This window comes from the organism of the source record quoted next, unplaced genomic scaffold, assembly GCF_019419815.1.
Source record: "Pyrus x bretschneideri cultivar Hongxiangsu unplaced genomic scaffold, Pyrus_bretschneideri_v1 Contig46, whole genome shotgun sequence".
Taxonomy (NCBI): domain Eukaryota; kingdom Viridiplantae; phylum Streptophyta; class Magnoliopsida; order Rosales; family Rosaceae; genus Pyrus; species Pyrus x bretschneideri.
Genome location: NW_025999783.1, coordinates 2,549,781 through 2,570,116, shown reverse-complemented (window position 1 = coordinate 2,570,116; position 20,336 = coordinate 2,549,781). Strand labels below are relative to the sequence as shown.

The 20,336-nt window shown below is 39.9% G+C and overlaps 1 protein-coding gene across 1 annotated transcript; it reads right to left on the bottom strand.

Annotated features, from left to right (window-relative positions):
- Positions 1-3,912: 3,912 nt before the first annotated feature.
- LOC103951464 lies at positions 3,913-4,597 on the bottom strand. The gene is made up of 2 exons (XM_048567791.1): positions 4,577-4,597; positions 3,913-4,464 (listed from the first exon to the last, which is right to left on the bottom strand). The coding sequence occupies exons 1-2, from the start codon at positions 4,595-4,597 to the stop codon at positions 3,913-3,915; spliced, it is 573 nt and encodes a 190-aa protein (XP_048423748.1).
- Between the last annotated feature and the right edge of the window lie 15,739 nt (positions 4,598-20,336).

Genomic DNA, 20,336 nt, shown 5'->3' with positions numbered 1-20,336 from the left:
CCTGGATATCACCTTCCAACAACACAACCAGCCAATCCGGAGCAACGTTGTCCCATAAGTTGCTTCTTTGTTCCCGCAATCCATAATGTGCAAGTGAATAAGTAAAAGAGGTAATTGCCTTCCCTTTTTAGCTCATTTTCAACTCCATACTGCATGAAAATAATCTTCAAAAAAACAAACAAACAAACAAAAACAATACACAACTTAGCTCAAGAAGATCCTCCCATTGATGTCTCGTGTACCAATCGCAACGAAAACAGACCAGATCAGTGTTATCTCCCAGATTTGATCCAAATTTGTTCCAGTTTGCGTCTTCAAGTTGAGGAGCCTAACAATTCATACGGCTTAAAAAAAAAAAAAAAAGAACTAATCATAATTAAGGACGCTAATCACTTCACTTGTGGGATTCAAAATGAAAACGTGGCGACGAGTTGATATTATTCTATATTTTTAACCCTATTCTTAGTATGCTCTAGTAATTATTTTGATGAAATTTTGATATTTTGCTTCATATTTTCAATGTAGGATATGCGACTTTCTCTTGAGAAAAAAAGTGATTAAATGGATAAATTTGAAGTGATTTCAATTGGAGGACGTTCGTAAGTCTCTCAACTTGTTCATATCAAAGTTTCATATTTTTCTTTGGATTTTTTGGATTTTTTGGTGTCCAAGATGATATTTTCTGGAGATATGGTTAGGAAATCTTAATCTTTAAAATAAGCTTCCTTCTCCAGTGGAGTCCCTAAACACCGTATAAAATGGGTATAAAACAAATATAGGGACAAAATGAATCTCCAATAGATCGGAAAGTGAGTCCTTAAAGTATAGGGACTCACCGGATACATAGTGTATGTCCTCACATATAGGGACTGTATAGGGACAACCTTGAGTTGAAAACATGGCCCACAATCTTAATTGAAGCTTTTAATGCTTTTAATTGATTTCAAAATGGTTAACATAAGCAAAAAAAATGTGCATCTTGAGTAGAAAACAGGACTCACAATCTTGATTGAAAATCTTAGTGATTTTAATGCTTGTAATTTTAATGCTTTTAATTAATTAAAAAAGGGATAACATAAACAAAAAATATGCACCTAATCAAATTATCACATAAAATCATAAAAGCTTCAAATTTAGGGACTCTACTATAAGGACTCTACTGATTAAGGCAATATTCTTTTAGGGACACAAAGATTCTCTCAAAGTCCTTAAATGAGTAATTAAAAGTGGTGGTGGGAGTTCCTAAATAGAGACTTCCATTGGTGTACTACTATCTAGTGATATTCCTCTTTACTTGTAAGTGAAAGGTCTTAAGTTCGACTCTCGCCAAATGCGAAGTCAACCCACATAATTGCTAGCCCATTGTGAGGCTTAGCACACTTCTCCACCCCCTAGTGTAGATAATATCATTTGTTCCCAAAAAAAAAAATAAAAAAAATAAAAAAAAAAAAGCTTCCTTAGACCACCTCCAATGGTGGTGGGCTAAATGCTAAATTACCCCCCAAATCCCCACCCCCCCCCCCCCCCCCCCCAAAAAAAAACCATCTCCAACCCATGCTAAAACATTGGGCTAAATGCCAAATGTTAAGGTTGGGCCAAATACCCCCCAGAATTCTCCTCCCCCCCCCCCCCCCGGCGCGACTGGACTCGTTTGCCATTGGGCCAGTCTCGGCTCATTCACGCTCCAACGTACCCCACCCGAAGCGCATGCAATCCGTTCTCGACAAGGTGGGCCCCGCTGTCAGCGGCTTGTCGGCCACCCAGACCACCTCCAACGGCTACATTTTCAATCCGATGGCTGTTTTTCAAGGACCGTTGGTTGATCTAACGGTCCAGATTCAAATTTGATTTTTTAAAATATGTTATTTTAAAATACATTGAATCCAACGGTTGAGATCAAATATAATCAAATCTAACGGTAAAAAAAAATCTAATGGCCTAAATTTAAATCTAACGGCTAAAATAATTTTAAAAAAATTATTTAACTCAAAATTCACCCAAAAACTCTATAAATACCTATGTATTTGTTCAAACATCCACACAAAACTCAAATTTCTCTTACAATTCTTCCAATTTATTGTTCTACCATTTCTTTCCATTTCCAAATTGTTCAACATGGCAAGAGAGCATATTAGAGGTCGTAATTGGACTTCTGAGGAAGATGTTGCTCTATGCTTGGTATGGGTTTCTGTTAGCGAAGATGGTGCAATTGGCACTAATCAAAATAAGAATGTTTGGGATAAAATCATTGCAAAGTTTCAAGAAAACTGTAATGGCGGCAGGCGGGATGGTGGTGGTGTTTATGATCAGTGGAAGACTATCAACAAAGCATGCACTTTATGGAAGGGAAGCTTAGAGAGAGCCGTGGTTGGCATGGCTAGTGGGAGGAGCGCCATAGAAATTGTGATTTTTGTTCTTGATATTTTATTTGTCATGTACATAATATTATGTTGCAACTAATTATTTTTATGTATTTTTTGCATAGGGTACAAAGCAATGGAAATTTACAAGACAAGAGTAACATCAAAAAATCAAGTTTTTAAGTTGCAACATGCTTGGGACATCCTCAAGGATTGCCCAAGGTGGGGAACCGATGCGGACCAACAATGGGGAAGATTATTTCAACGTGAAGCTGCACAGACAAATGTCGTCGATGAAGGTGTCGATGAAATGACCTCATCTCCTTCTTTTGCAAGGCCCCCAGGAAGAGATAAGCAAAAGGAAGCAAAGAGAAAAGGGAAGTCCCAAGATCTGATGAGTGGACACTTTGATACTGAAATTGCAAAATTGAATGAAACTCATAGCGCTCGCCAAGAAGAAGCGGCCCGAATGCGTTTGCAAATGAAGGAAATCTCGGATAGGGAGGAAAATAGGTTTGAAATTGAATTCATGATGAAGGACCTCAGCAAATACACTCCAGAGAGGAAGAAGTTCTTACGTGGTAAGCAAAAGGAAATTATGCGAAAGTCTGCCTCAAGGAGTATGTTTCAAGATGATGAATCTTTTGAACCCTATATCCCAACATTTCAACGAAGTCTATCACCAAGTGAAGATGGTGGATATGATTGTTAAGTTTATGTAGTGTATGAATTATGTGCTTTATTAATTAAGTTTATTAATTGTGGTTTGTGAATTATCATTTGTATTAAGTTTATGTACTTTATTAAATTTATGTCTTATTAATTATCCAATAATTTATGTCTTATTATTCCCCACTTTGATGTAGAATAGATGCCTTTAATAATTCACCCTCCATTTAATCATTTATCCAACGTACTAGACAAAATACTTTGCACAAAAGTCACTTAAATTTATTACTAGAAAATAACAACATAGTACACTTAAAATTATTACATAAATGCTTAACCAACATCATCAACGTTCACTTTCTCGATGCCATACATGCTCAACCAAATCTTTACGGAGTGTGTCATGACATTGAGGAGCTTGAATTCTATTTAAACGTCTCATATACTCACTCAAGGTGACCCTATCCTGTCGGGTCTCATATGTGGTTGGAGCAAGATATTCAACATCTCTTGCAATAGCTCTTACATGTGTTGGTTGGTCATCATCCACATCTTCGTCTGAATCTTCTTCAATTTCAATGTACTCATCTTCCACAATCATGTTGTGCAAAATTATGCATGCCATCAGGATTGAATGGAGGTCTTCAGACTGCCAAAATCGTGCAGGCCCTCTAACAATGGCTCATTAAGCTTGTAGAATCTCGAACGCTCTCTCCACTTCCTTCCTGTAAAACTCTTGCCTCTATGAAAATAATTTCTTCTTTGCACTATCGGGATGAGAAAAACTTTTGACAAAGGTAGACCAACTAGGATAAATACCATCAGTTAGGTAGTAACATAGCTCATACCTATTACCATTTACCTTGTACCGAAATTCTGGTACTCATCCATTGACAACATTATCGAATAAAGGAGAAGACCAAAGAACGTTGATATCGTTGTTTGATCCAGGAGCGCTAAAGAAAGCATGCCAAATCCATATGTCGTAAGACACCACAGCCTCGAGCACGATGGTTGGCTTGTCATGACGGCCTTTGAATTGGCTAGCCCACGCAGTAGGACAATTATTCCACTCCCAATGCATATAATCGAGACTTCCTATCATGCCAGGGAAGTCTCTTTTTTCTGCCTTGCGTAGAAGCCTCTTCAAGTCTTCACGATTTGGGTTACAGAGGTATGTGGCTCCATATATGCCTTCAATTGCTTTACAAAAACACTTCAGGTTCTCAATAGCAGTACTTTCTGCAAGTCGGCAATACTCGTCAGTTGAGTCTACAGAGCATCCATTAGCTAGCATGCGAAAAGCAGATGTGAGCTTGTGATGAGGTGATAGACCTTGTCGGCCTGCGACATCTACCCTCCTTTCAAAGTAGTGGTCATGATTAACAACTGCATTCAAGATGCTTTCAAAAAGCTCTCTCCTCACCGAAACCGCCTTCGAAAATCATGAGCAGGAAATCTCGGACGCTCGGTGAAATAATCTTTCATCATTCAATCATGACACTCTTCTCTATCATGTTGCACATATGAACGCCCCATGACAGAACCATGATGGCTAGATTCGCCATGGTGCTCAGATTGCATAAACGAGTTGATAAGTTCAACTTCGGCGTCGAACAATTATGCATCCTCAATCTCCATCCTTGTTTGGTATTGTGCCATCTGCATTGCCATACTACGCCTTCTTCTATCACCCATTGATGAGATATTGAGGATTTTTAGGAAACAAAAACTCTTCGAAAGTTGAAATATTGGTGAATATAAGGGATCATTGAACGTTGAAAGGTTGTATGATCAACAAATATTGGACATATGTTTATATAGAGGATGATTGATGAAAGTTTGGTGTTGAATGGTTGGTGAAAGTTGAAAGTTTGGTGTTGAACGGTTGGTGAATTGAAAATTTGGTGTTGAAAGGTTGGTGAATTGAAAGTTAGCCCAGGGTTGAAAGATTGGTAAAAGTTGAAGGCTTGATTTGTGGAAAATTTAGTGATTTTTCAATATTTATCGGAATTTAAATTTTTTTTTATTAAAATGTTCATAAAATTAATTTACGATAGTCTACATATTTATTTATTTTTTAAATTTAATTTAAGAAAAAAAAAAACCTAAGTTCATTCTTTAATAATCCCGGGCTAAAATTTTAGGCCAGAACGGTTTGAGCAGAAAAGTTGCTTCTGGGCTAAAAGCTAAATTTTCCGGGCTAAAATATTTGGCTTTTAGTCCAACCATTGGAGATGGTCTTAGGGCCCAGAATGAGGCTGATCAGTTTGGAGGCAGATTTCTCCATGTTTCCTAGTATCTCTTCATATATTCTATTTTCTAGCTTTATTCTAAGATCTTTTCTAGGAAGGATTTTATTTTGTAGTAGCATAAATAAGGTTAATTAGCAATTAGGTTTCTCTACAAACTCCTTTGGAGAACTCGGCTTAAAGAGGTTTTGACGATTCAACTTTATTTTAACAAGTTGTTTTCTATCCTTACAATGAATAATATTTTTCTTTTTAATTATAATTTCACTTAGTATGAACACCACGTGTTAAGGGTTGCAAGATTTTTCAAAGGGCTTTCATAAAGCTTAATGAGTCTTTTAAGTTCACAATTGATCCGAACGTCCGGACAAGTTGCATGTTTGATATACATTCTAAATTAGAGGTTCAAGTAGAACGTACTTTAGGAAAACCTAACCTTCAAAATACGCATGGGTAATTCATAAGTAATTAAAAGAATTATGTCGAATCTTTTAAATTATTTTTATTAAATTCGTTTTTATTATTTTAAGTCATAAAATCAACATTTTTCAAACTTTGCTTCAAATAATTAATTAAGATTTAGTTTTCACATACGTTGTTTTAAATAATAATCCATGTAGAGAATGACTTTGCATGAGCATTTACACAACGACTATCTTACAAGTACTTTAAATATTTTTATCTTTACTTTTGCAGGTAATAAAAATTCATCATGCGGGAAGACAAGGAACAATGACAAGCAAATACGATAAGGATGATCCACCAAGAAGAAAGAGACGACGGTGATTCGACCCCTGTCAGACGGAGAAGATTTTCTTCTTATTTTGAAAACTTTTGAAATAAAATAAAATAAAATGGGAACAATAAGAACGAGCCTAATTAAAGTAATTAGCAAAACTTAAGGGAGTTCAGGCATCAAATTCAGTGTCCTAAGAGAAGATTCGTCCCAACTTTACGTGGTTGATTAGCATTCTTAGCCAACATACAAAAACCAGTGGTGCTCCCGTAATTTGCTTCATTAATCATCCAACGCTCAAACATTTAAACACAAATAAATCACAATGAAACTCCCCCAAATAAGTATGCAAATAAATCAAATGTTTAATCACATGTAACCTCCAAATGAATGTAAATAGATATGGAATTGAATTTAATGTTTTCTTAAATCACACCAAAATTTCAACACCACGAAAGATTACTTAATTCCTTCCCGCTAGCCATCAACAAATTGAGTAGATAGGCAAAAAGCGCTTTTTTAGCTTTCATGGTTGTACTCTTGGTTGTTGCTTCTGGTAAAGTGCTTAATTTTCTCTAATAATTATACCAAGTGCAAACAATATGCATGGATTTATTTTTTTCTATCCCAATTTCTGCATGTGTAAGAATTTCCTTCGGAATATATATTATTATTATTATTAATCAATGGAAAATTTGGTGGTAGGAATACATTATGGAGCTGAAGCAAGGTATGCAGTAATTAAAATTCCCTGCACATCAGTTTATGATTGCCCTGACCTAACTAGATGTATGTGCGAGGACACACTATGCAAATGTAAGCGGGAAGGAAGACTGAGGTTCATCACCCAAGCCTCCTCTCCACACCCGCGAGCAGAGAAAGAAATTCCATAAGGAATAACTCAAGCCTCCTATATATATGGTAGGCACAGTGGGTTTTACAGCACAAAATCTTGAACTCGCGCATTTTGTTCCAAAATTATATGCGCTCTCTAGAGAATCATCAAAGTTTTGGGTGTGAGGGTATTTGAATAAATGGTAAACGTATTGAATTGCTGATGTTCAAAAAACAATGGGTCTCATCACTCACTGTCCAATGGTTTTGGGTCTGGATGCATACTCTCACATTCTACGTTTATAAGTTAAATTGTGTTAGTGTTCTTGATTTATCTGAGTTATGTGATATGGAGATAGAGAGAGGATTGAAGGATGCAAAAGGAATGAATATTCTTCTTCTCTCTTGCAGAAGTTGCAGAGAGGAATAAATTTCTCTTAATGGAAAATTGAGCACACACACGTGCATTTCATGACTATTAGCCTTAGATGGATCCACACACATCATATTTGATCTCAGCCACACATCTAGCTAATTTCTAGGATCACTGCACATGGCTATTTTAGCCTTACATATTGGAGCCTCTCACTTGTCATTCTAAAAGACTAAGTGCATACACAATTAACATTCAAGGCTTCTTATTTACCAATCAGCTCATTACTTACAATTCTACACTTCCCTTTAAGTTTTGAGCTAATTTCACTCCAAGTTTATCCCTGAGATAGCAGAATCGATCCTTAGCTAATGACTTTGTGAATATATCTGCCAGTTGCTCATTTGTAGTGCAGTAAACCAGATCAATGATTCCTTCTTGTAGAGCATCCTTGATGAAGTGATATCTTCGATCGATATGCTTAGTTTTCTGGTGAAACACAGGGTTCTTTGTGATGGCAATTGCAGCAATATTGTCACACTGAAGTGGAGTAGCCTCAGTTTGAAATTCACCAAAATCTTCCAACACAATTGCTTGTGCAGTTTCCTCTGATGCACTAATATACTTTGCTTCAGTAGTGGAGAATGCTACATAGTTCTGTTTGATTGAAGCCCAAGAAAAAATTCCACTTCCAAAGGAGAAAGCATACCCTGTGGTGCTTTTACTATCATCAATTGAACCACCCCAGTCACTATCACAGTAGCCAATTAGGATTACATTCTTCCTTTCACATACTCCAAACCATAATCAAGAGTTCCTTTGATGTACCTAAGAACTCCTTTTGCAGTTCCATAGTGTTTATTAGTGGGGCATTGCATGAATCTAGCAAGTAGACTAGATGCATACATCACATCAAGCCTTATGGCTGTGAGATACAATAGACTTCCCACTATCTTCCTATATTGTTCTTCATTTGTTGGACCACTACCATCATCTTTACTCAACTTTTCAGTTGTAACCAAAGGTATAGAGACAGGTTTACAGTCACTTAAGCCAAATTTACTTAACAAAAATGTAGCATACTTTATTTGATGAATAAGATGCTTGTGTGTATTTGGATGACTCCCATTCCCAGAAATGATGCAAGAGCCCTAAATCTGTCATTTCATACTTTGTCATCATGTCTCTCTTGAATTCCTCCAACATTGGTTGACTATTCCCCATGTACACAATATCATTTACATATAAAGACACAATCAAAATTTATGCTTCTCCTCTGGTTTTGGTATATAGAGTGGCCTCACTTCTACTCTTCTCAAATCCATATTGAGCAAAATAAGAGCCAATTTCACTATACCAGGCCCTTGGTGCCTATTTTAAGCTATACAAAGCTTTATGAAGCTTGTACACTTTGTCTTCATTCCCCTTGACCACAAAACCATCTGGTTGTTCTGCATAAACATCTTCTTCGAGTACTCCATTCAGAAAAGCAGATTTGACATCTAGTTGGTACAGTCTCCAACTCTTTTGTGCTGCCAATGCAACTAGTGTTCAAATTGTATCGAGTCTAGCCACAAGTGCAAAGGTCTCATTATAATCAACACCTGGTTTCTAAGCATACCCCTTGGCTACCAGTCTTGCTTTATTCTTCTGTACTGTACCATCATGATTAAGATTGGTCTTGAACACCCACTTAACCCTAATTATAGGTTTGTTGGTTGGTCTGTCCACTAGCTCCCATGTTGCATTCTTTTCAATCATTGACAGTTCATCTTCCATAACCTTCATCCATGATTCATCTTTGGCTACCTCATCAAACTTTTCAGGCACCATAATGCATAGATTGCATTGAGCTAGAACATCATCGAAGTTCCTCCACTTTAGTGGAGTGTGATCAAAAGCTTGAGATTGTTTCATGCTGCTACTTATATCACTTGGTGATTCATGAGAAAATGACAATCTTGGTGACTAAGCATAGTTATGACTTCCAAGAATTATCTATGGTGATGTAACTTTAGGCAGCTCAGATAACTCTTCATAATTAATGACAGTTGTATAATTCTCAGGGGCCTTCTTCCAATTCCAGGCTGCATTTTCATCAAATACAACATCCCTCGAGAGTATAAGCTTCTTAGAAATGTGATCATACACCCTATACCATTTTTCACAGGTAGCATACCCTACAAATATACCCTTAGTGCTTTTTACATCAAGTTTTTGTCTTCGTTCACCTGGTATATGTGCATAACACAGGGAACCAAAAACTTTAAGATGAGCAATTCCCGGCTTTCTACCACTGTAAGCTTTAAATGGAGTTACATTCCCAAGAGCTCTTGTAGGACATTTGTCTAGTATATATATTGTTGTATGTACAGCCTCAGTCCATAAGTAATATGGAAGACCCTTGTCATGCAGCATGGCTTTTGCCATTTCAACCACTATCCTGTTCTTTCTCTCCACCACTCCATTTTGCTGTGGAGTATAGGTCATAGAGAGTTGCCTTGGAATTCTTTCCTTCTCATAAAGTTTATTAAACTCACAGGATGTGAATTCACCACCTCTATCACTTCTCAGGCATTTCACTTTAAAACCACTCTGTAATTCCACCATTGACTTGAATTTCTTAAAACAGTTTAGTGTTTCTGACTTGTATCTAAGGAAATACACCTACACCATTCTTGTACTGTTATCAACCAGGAGCATAAAATATTTGTTACCAGCAAGAGAATCATTTTTGCATAGGACCACAAAGATCTACATGTATCAATTCTAGAGGATTTCTTGCTCTCCATGCCTATTCTTTTGGAAACCATTCTTTATGTTGTTTTCCAAGTTGGCATCCCTCACAAACTTCATCAACTTCTTCCAATTGTGGGAGTCCATGTACCATATCTTTGTCCTTGAGTTGTTGAAGACCTCTAAGATACAAATGGCCTAGTCTCTTGTGCCATACCCAAGTAGGCTTAGAAATGCTTGCTTTCAATATAACCTGATCGTTTGGTACTAGTGTTAGAGGATAACACCTGTTCTTTTTCATTTCAACTTTAAGTACCAATGATGGGCCATAAAAAATACTACACATTTTTCCTCCAAATAACAAGTAGTAACCAAGTTCATCCATTTGTCCCACACTTAGCAGATTTTCCTTCAACCCAGGTAAGTACATTACTTCCTTGACATATTTTCTACCTTTGATTGTGTCTATCACAAGAGTACCAATACCTGCCACATTCACAAGTTCTCCTATAGGCATTTGAACTTTGCCAACCACATTTGTATTTATATCAATCAACAATTTTGAATCACTTGTCATATGGTTGCTATAACCATTGTCAACATACCATTCTCCATTCACCTTTGGTTCAATGATGGTGCTATTTGCATAAAACAGGTTCCTTATCACCTCCACTTGATTAGCATTATTTGCCTTTTGCACTGATTTACCTGCAGTGCACTCTCTAGCCTAGTGTCTAAACCTGTCATAGTTATAGTGTTTAGGCTTCCCCTTATATCTACACTCACCAAAGTGAAACTTAGAGCACACCCTACACTATGGTTTGGTAGATTCCTGACCCATTGACTATGATGGACATGAATTTTGTGCAGGACTAGTGAAGGGTTTCTATTGAAATCTGGGTTTTAAATCCCATTTCTTGCCCTTAAAATTCCAATTTTTCTGGAATTTTGATGGACCAGTTTGAGCTCCACTCCTATTCTGCCTTTTTGGACTCATTGACAATGATGTAAATGCCTTTTCAGTAGTATCAACAGTATGTAAATCAAACCGTTGTTCTTGACTTTTCAAGATTGCAACTACTTCCTGCAATTCTATAGTTTCTAGACACTTTGTATTTTCTATGACCAAACAAATAGAATCATAAGTTTTACTTAGACTAATCAAAACGTTTTGCACAAGTCTCTTATTAGAAAGAGATTCACCAAATGTTCTCATCTAATTAATCAGTTCATTCAACCTTGTAAGATAACTAGATAGGGACTCATCATCTCGCATCCTAGCATACTTAAATTCTCATCTAAGATTCTGAAGTTTTACCGATCTAACCTGATCACCACTATGGTATTCTCCATGCAATATATCCCAAGCCATCTTAGCTGAATTAACGTTGATAATCTAAGGGAAGATCTGGTTAGAGACTGCATTTTGTATAATTTCTAAAGCCTTCGCGTCCTTCATGAACACAGTGGTCATCTCTTCATCAACTTCATCTTCTGATGACCTTTCAACTTTCTTCTTCTTCTTTGAATCGGGGGTTGTAATCCCATTTTCTACCAGATTCCATAACCCAAGAGATTTGAAGATTGTTACCATCTTAATTCTCCAGAACTCATAGTTCTCACTTCCGAGCTTCCAGATCCAAACATCTTTGGTCTGAATAAATCGATTTCTCTTCTCAAATGATAACGAAACTCCGGCGACCTTCACCGAGCTTCAACTGAGCTTTGATTCAGCTCAGTGACCTCACAAATTTACGCCCAAACTTAAATGATCCAACCTAGCTCTAAGGCCATGTTAGTGTTCTTGATTTATCTGAGTTATGCGATATGGAGATAGAGAGCGAATAAAAGGATGCAAAAGGAATGAATGTTCTTCTTCTCTCTTGCAGAAGTTGCATACGTGCATGTCATGACTGTTAGCCTTAATTGGATCCACACACATCGCATTTGATCTTAGCCACACATCTAGCTAATTTCTAGGATCACTACACATGGCTATTTTAGCCTTACATATTGGAGCCTCACACTTGTCATTCTAAAAGACTAAGTGCATACACAATTAACATTCAAGGCTTCTTATTTACTTAGCAGCTCATTACTTACAATTCTACAAATTGCTAAAAAAAAGGCCTTAAAACGGAATAAAAAGAGTAATGCTAGGTAAACCAATTTTTTAGACCAAATTTGCAAATCATATATGATGTGTCACTAATAGGAAATTAACACATTAGTTAACACTTAAATAATAATCCAAGTCAACAACTACATAATATGATTGACAAAAGTTAGTTTAAAAGTTGTCTTCCTAGCATCGTCCGAATAAAAAAAAAACCTAAAATATATTACACACGAACAAAGAATTTTAACCTTAGTGAAAAAGGATGATACATTATCCCTAGCTTTCTTCCTCTCTTTCGACCTAAGATCCAAACCCTAGCTTTCTCGCTGCAGTCGTTGGCTCCTTGCTCTGGCATAGGCTCAGCAGCAGCCTCCTCCACCTCGTTTATCTTCCCCTTTCCTCTTCCCCTCATTTCCTCCTTCAATTTCACCCACAACCACACTATTCTGATGCACCTCTTTCTTCTCCCTTGACCTATGACCCCCTTTTTTCCCTCTGCCCCCATCTCTCTTGCTCCTCAACCTACCACCATTTGTCCATCTCTTTTTCACCAGTCCCCCGGATGCCCAACTCCCCCTCCCTTTCCCACAGTTTTTTTTCTGACAACCCTCCAATTTTTGTTGGAGTTTCTTCCTAAATCCGCAATATGCCCACTTATTTTTGGGATTTTTTGTGATTTGGGTTAGGATATATGGTTGTGGTAGGTCATATCCATCTCATACTGCTTGTTTTCTATGGTAGTTGTGTGCTACTCCGCTGACTGTGACTAAGCCACCTTACCTGGTCTGATCTATGGTAATTTGTCTTCCTATGGCTGCTATAAATCTCTCTAGAACTGGTTTTGTCCTCACCATGAAGGCTTGCTGGTTGATGGTTCCATTCTTAGATTACTTAGTTTTTTATTTTGTGTTGTTTTGTGCTGCATATCAGGCTGCGTTATATCGCTTAGGCAAGTCGTTTGTGACCTTGTTCTTGCGATGGATTTTGTGCTCCGGTGCTAGATTTGTTATGTATGCCATAATTGTGGCAGGTTTACACCGGTAGCTTATGGTTCTTGTGTGTTGTGGACCTATGGTAGCCATGTAGGGGTTTTCTTTATTAGAAAATTTGTGCGAATTTATCTCCAAATCAAGATATTTGGTCACTGAAGAATTATACCCATTCAACACCTTTATGTAACATTGGTTGTACGTGTTTGTTCTCATCAATGAAATTCTTTATTGTTTCTATAAAATAAAATAAAATAAACCTTAGTGAATGTACGCGAACCAAATAGTTTTTACATATATCAGCCAGCATGTTGCAGCGTTAATTAAAACTTATACGATTCCTTTTTGATAACCTTCCTTTTCCTTTTCTGGGAGGAACTGGAATTGAGTTGTGTGTCATCTATATATATCCAACAGGATCCTCTCCGGATTATTTTGGTAAGGATCCTGAGGATTCGTTAATCGTGTCCGTTAATCGTACATCATGCAGTCAATTTTTGTCAAGTAATATTTGTGTTTAATTTTAAATAAAAATATTTAAAATAATTTCTGACCGTATGATATACGATGAATGGATAAGCTTGACGGATCTTCGGGATCCTCACAAAGAGGATCCGAATTCTATATATATCCAAACGACAAAAAAGGTGAAACACTCATAATCTCAAAAATACCCATCCTTAATTAAGATTTTAAAGTAAAATAGTTTAATTTAAGAAAATCAACTAACTGAATAAAACTACCCTTATAGTGGACAATTTTTTTCTTATAAATTTTAATCTCTATATATATAAAGCCAGAAGGCGAAAATGATGAAACATTTATAATTTCAAAAGTATCCCTCCTTAATTAAAATTTTAAAATAAATTAATTTAATTTAAAAATCTACTAACAGAATAAACTACCCATATAGTGGACAGATTATTTTCTTTTAATCTTTAAAATAATATGTAAAACAAATATAAACGGAATAAACTTACAAGTAAAATAACATCTAAAAGGGCAAATTGCCTCATGCTTTAATTTAAAAAAAAATTAATTAAAAGAAAATAAAATAAATAAAATTACAAATAAAAAATAACATATATATATATATATATATGTATGTATGTATGTATATGTAAGAGCAAATTGGCACACACGTAAGTTTGTGGCAAGAGGCTAATGTTACTGTTTGGGCCCAAAATAATATTGTTGGGCCGAGCAGCAGGATGTGCTCGGCCCAAGGCTGTGTCAAATACTATGGGCCGAATGATAAATCCCGGGCCAGTTGGCAGGGTCGGACAGGTCCTACCCTAAGTGGTCCAGATAAGCAGAAAGGGTCGAGGAAGTCCTGGTACGACCTGGATTCCCGACCGGCAAAGAATAAAGCCTCGAAAGGGGGGAAAGTTCAGAAACCCAGTGGGAGTAGGTGTGTTCGAGTTAGAGTTGAAGCGGAACAAGGACTCCCAATCCAGATCAGGATGCAAATCGGTCTCAAGGAATGGGGTGCTATAAATACAAGAAATCACGCAACAGAAAACCCCTTTCAATTGAGCATACAATTGCCCTGCGCAAAACCTCTCAAATACCTTGAGATTTTTTTCTTTTCTTTTTCTGCCGATACACCTTCAGTTTGGATAAACAGCACTGTGGAGGCACCCGGCGAGCACCTTCAGTTTGGATAAACAGCACTGCGTCGAGGCCGACCGGTTATCTATCTAAGTCTCGGCCGAGAAGGGTTTTCGAACCCTTGTTGGTAGAGGTCACCTTGCTAGCCTTCTCGGCGTAGTCAGGGGCTACGAATTGTGTTGCTCGGCGTACTGGACGCCGAGTGATTTTATAATTGGATACTCGCAAGTAAGTTTCAGGGTTCGGCATTCTGACGGCCGAACTACATTTACCATCAAGACATACATCACATTTGAGTACCTGTGCCCACATAGTTTGGTCTCGATTCGGCATGCTTATACTCTTACGAATATAATCACAGTGACCGAATCGGGCTCCGACGATTTGTGAACTCCGCAGAACTAGTAGCCTTGTCTTCAGGCTATAGAACCCAGAGATCGAGATTATTCCTTCCTCGGTCGCAATTGCAAGATAGAGAAGTCAACGACGCGCTCAATGCGACATCAACAAATTTTACTCCTCGGTCAAGCTCGGCCGACGAGTTGGCACGCCCCGCATTCAACCGAAGGATGTAGTTAGCTTATTAGTTACTTGGCCTGCGCGCCACGTAGGTTTGGTAATTTTTAGAGTCAACATTTTGGCACGCCCGGTGGGACCTTTGTGCTAAACCTTCGGAGTTCATGACCATTGAGACACGGTCTATAAAGAAGAAAACAATCATGGGAAAGTTAACGGCTGACTTACCAGTGCAAGGCCTTGGGCAGGATTTGCACCCTGCAAAAAATCCGATCATTGTTGCGCCGCCTGAGGCCACAAGAGCAACACGCCGAGAAAATGAAATCTATCTCGGTGGACAACCTCACAACTCAGAGGTCCCTAACCAAACAGCAGGCATGTTCGTGGAAGGAATAGTGGAAGATTGCGACGGCGATGGTGGAGAGGGTTCTGATCCACCAACTAGGTCGTTTCTTCGGAGACAACTTGATGAACAGTATTGACAGGTCGAGCAGTCGATTGGTCAAAAGATGAATGATTTACTAGAAGCAATACGAAGTAACAACGATACACAGACCAGGATGCTTGAACTGTTGGTCAGTAAAGCCTTCGAAGATGGCCAGGTCGGCCAGCCTCGGCAGCTTTCTATGAATGTTCCAATACAAGCCGAGAGAGGGTCCGCCCGGCCACAACCAATCACCTTAGATAAAAGAGGTGGTCCGGGCAATAGATCCGAGGGACCAAACCAGGGAGAAGAAGCCGTCTTCGTAAACATGACTGAAGTCCAGAGAATGATTGACTCGACCCTAAAGAAGGGGCTTAAGTTTCCAAAATTCATCCATCCATACCCGGCTTATGTAGAAAAGTTTGAATACCCATGAGGTTTTAAGATGCCTGATTTCAGTCTCTTCGTCGGGGAATCGTCTTTATCCTCATTAGAACACGTGGCTCGGTTCACAGCGCAGTGTGGAGACGTCAATATCGACTTCTATAAATTACGGCTGTTTAATTTTTCACTGACAGGCTCAGCTTTCGCCTGGTACATTAATCTCCCACCCAACTCCGTGCAGAGTTGTGAAGAGTTAGTCGAGAAGTTTCATGAACAATTCTATCGGCCAAGGATGGAGATGTCCGTATCATCGTTGGCCAGGATAGCTCAAGCGTCCGACGAATTTCCAATGGAATACCTGACAAGGTTTAAGTCGACCAGGAATTGGTGCCGAGTACCTCTCCCCGAAGTGGAATTCGTCAGGATCGCCCTCAACGGATTGGACGTAGAATACAAAAAAAAGTTTAAGGGGGCAAACATTCGAGATATGTATGAACTTGCTCAACACGTTGAACAATATGATTATCTGCTTCGAGAAGAAAAGGTATCGAAGTCACCATCCCGGGGGACGTTGTATAAGAATCCCACGGTTAGTTATGCATTGGCCGAAAGCGAGGACACTCAGTATGCTAGTGTGGATGCGGCCGAGATAGTAATAGATAAACCTTACGTCTGCAAGGCTTTGACTTAAGTGAGTTCCAAAGACACCAAAACCCATTCGGCCACCGAGGAGATGAGTAAGTTATCGAAAGTATACACTTTTGACATCACCAAAGCCGATGCAATTTTGCGATCAATTATTGGCAGCAAAAATCATTAAGCTTCGGCTGGGACATACTATCCCCAAGGCCGATGAATTGAAAGGCAAGATATACTGCAAGTATCATAATTCTAATAAGCATGCAACCAATAATTGTGTTGTATTCCAAGACACAATTCAAAGTTGGATCGAGAAAGGAAAGTTGAAATTTCCGGAAAAGCAGATGGCGGTCGACGTCAATCCCTTCCTTTCAACAACAATTGGTATGGTGGATGCTCATCTTCCTAAAAACAAAGGGAATGCCGAATACGTCCCGGTGCAGCATATCCGTAGACGGAATGGTCAGACAAGACTAAAGATTGACTTATTCTCAAATGCATCGCCTACGGAACGCTCGGGGCCACCCATCGATGAGCCTATAACGGGGTTGAGTTCCGACGAAAATCATGAATCAAGGGTTTTATACGACCATTGTAAAACACCAGTCGAACCTGGGAAGAATACATCTTCGACACCATCCACGAACCCTACAACATCGCCACGGGGACTTGGTAACGGTCCACGACGCCAAGTGTTTAATAGACTCGGCCCACAAGTACGGCCAGTAGACCAGGCCCCGATCAGGCGGCGTCTTGACTTTGACACACCTTTCTATAATGAGGATTATTACTCGTGCAATACCAGCAGTTCGGGCCCACCAGCCGATCGAAAAACTTTCAAACCACCCAGGACGTCGGATCAACGCTGGTACAGTTACAATTCTCCGACTGGCCTATATACGGCGTTGTTTAAATCTCAAAAACGTCGTCGCCAACAAAGAAATTGCATGGCTCGATGACGGGAAGCGCAAACCAGCCTAGCCAACCGGTGGCAACCAAAAAAGGCTGTGGAAAGCATTAGTGAACGGTCAACCTCGACTATCATGACCGAGTTAGTCGAAGGGAGAAAAATAGCGACTCCCGGCATTGAAGCCACTATTGAAGAGTCTGAGAAACGTATCAAGCTTCTTCTCCGGCCTGGGGAGAAGAGAGCTTGTCTCGAGCATTTTAGACAAGAGGCCGAAAGGAAACTTTCTCCGTTACCATCGCGCGAGCCGTTTATCAAAATACGACGCAATTTACACCCTCCATTCCTCAGTGAATCCCTGGAGTACATGCGCGAGTTTCATAAGCAGTATTTCGCGAATGACTTATATGGACTACCCAAGGCATGTCAGGAAGCCCTCGACCTAGCTCTAACTTGCCCTGATGCCGAGCAAATTATTCAGAAAACTTCCGACCCAGCGATCAAAGCTAGATTTCAACATATACGTGAGGCTCGGGTCCTTGGTTTTGAGGTCGATCCGTACACAGATATTGACGCGGCCGAATTACCCTTGTCACTCGAAGACCTTCAGCATTTGCGCTATCATTTCGAAGTTTTCTCGGCTGTATCTCTCTTCGGCCTCACGGCCGACGAGGAAAAAAGGATAGCACGTTTGGATACATATCTAGACACGAGGAACACCCGTATTGCCTATGAAGAACGAGCTCCCATAACGCAGGACCAAAATAAGTCTTCGGCAATAAACATAGTCGAGGACAATAGCCAAAACAAACTCGACTCGGTCAACACGCCTCCGATGACGGTTCACACCAAGGCACTCCAAAGTTCGATTGAGGATGTTTCGCCGACTAATACTATGGCTACTTCTACGGAAGACGACGACCACGATCCGATGGGTCATTCGGTCTTCGAACATATGGAGATCAGCATGGTCCACGTCCTACTAGCCGAATTCCAACCAAGTACCCACCAGTCAAATTTCTTGGACGGAGACGTGGTCGCTGAGGAAGTAACACAAGTAGATTTCGTCGCAAACGACGACGATAGGGAGGTTCGAAACGGGGACAACCTTAAGGCAGCTTTGGCCGAATTATTTCCCCGTTCCTCCTCGGTTAATCTCCAACACCTCAAGCCGTTGTACGTCACGGCTCACATCGAAGGATTTCCCATTTCTAAAGTGTTCGTCGACTGTGGAGCCACAGTCAACATTATGCCGATGTCCGTCATGAAGGCTTTATGCCGTTCTGATAGTGAACTCATCCCGTCAGGTATCACTATAAGCAGCTTCGTTGGTGACAAGTCTCAGACCAAAGGAGTACTCCCGTTGGAAGTCAGCATTGCCGGTCGTCAACACATGATGGCATTCTTTATCATTGACTCCAAGACCGACTATAACGCATTACTTGGCCGCGATTGGATCCACCAAACCAGTTGCATTCCTTCATCACTATACCAAGTCCACATCTTTTGGGATGGCAAATCGGTCGTAGTCCACCCAGCCAATAATCAGCTATTTGAAACCAACATGATTCAGGCTCGCTATTACGATGATCACGTCAGCTACATCACCCTCCAAGGCCTTAACAAGGATGGGCGGCCGACGAGAATTTCGATACAGAAAGTGATTGAGGTCGGCGCCGAGACTGTCCAACAGGATTCGGCGCGACTTGGCTTGGCAAATTTAGTCACCAATGCCGATGATTGATAACACCAGACAAGAACGGCGTCAGGCCGCGGTTTCATCAACAATGGAACGTCTGCTGGCCCATTGGTACGCCATTACCAAGCAACCAAATTTTGGCATCAATTTAATCGAATTTTTGGTCGAAGCAGATAACGGCCCCGTGCTAACTTTTGATAAAGTTCAGGCCGCACCAGCCGAACTCGAAGACCATCGACCCCAGGTTAAGGACCCATTAGAAGAAGTTAATGTAGGCACGGTCGATGATCCTCGAACATTGTTTATCAGTGCGCTACTCCCACCGTCGATGAAGGTCGAACTCCATAAGTTACTCTAGGAATTTAGAGATTGCTTCGCGTGGAACTACCACGAAATGCCAGGCCTCGATCGAAACCTTGTAGAGCATGAGCTACGCATCAAGGATGGGTGTAAGCCTTTTCGACCGAGGTACAACTCGGCATCAAAGAGGAGTTAATTCAGCTTCTAAAAGCCGGGTTTATTAGGACCGCTCGGTACGTCGAATGGTTGGCCAATATCGTCCCAGTATTAAAGAAAAACGGAGCCCTTCGCATTTGCATCGATTTCCGTAATCTAAATCTGGCCACTCCCAAGGATGAATATACGATGCCAATGTCAGACTTGCTCATTGATGCCGCAGCTAACCATGAATTGCTATCTTTTATGGATGGCCATGCGGGATACAACCAGATTTTCATCGCCGAAGCCGACGTCCACAAGACGGCTTTCCGCTGCCCTGGGGCACTCGGTACTTACGAATGGGTAGTTATGCCATTCGGCCTCAAGAATGCCGACGCCACATACCAATGAGCCATGAATATGATATTCCACGACCTAATCGGTACAATCGTCGAAGTTTATATCGATGATGTGGTGGTAAAGTCTAAACGCCGCCACACGCACCTGGATGATCTGCGGCAAGCGTTCATTCGCATACGCAAGAATAATCTCAAAATGAACCCGGCCAAGTGCGCCTTTGGTGTGTCGGCCGGTAATTTTTTAGGATTTTTGGTGCACCATCACGGCATTGAAGTCGACGAAAATAAAGC

What these genes read in the sequence shown, in the direction of transcription:
- LOC103951464 (XM_048567791.1), bottom strand. Translation starts at nt 4,597, where the DNA reads ATGGCGAATCTAGCCATCATG. An exon ending in TGGCGAATCTAGCCATCATG is followed by an intron (nt 4,465 to 4,576) that starts GTTCTGTCATGG and finishes TGATTTTCGAAG; the next exon opens with GCGGTTTCGGTGAGGAGAGA.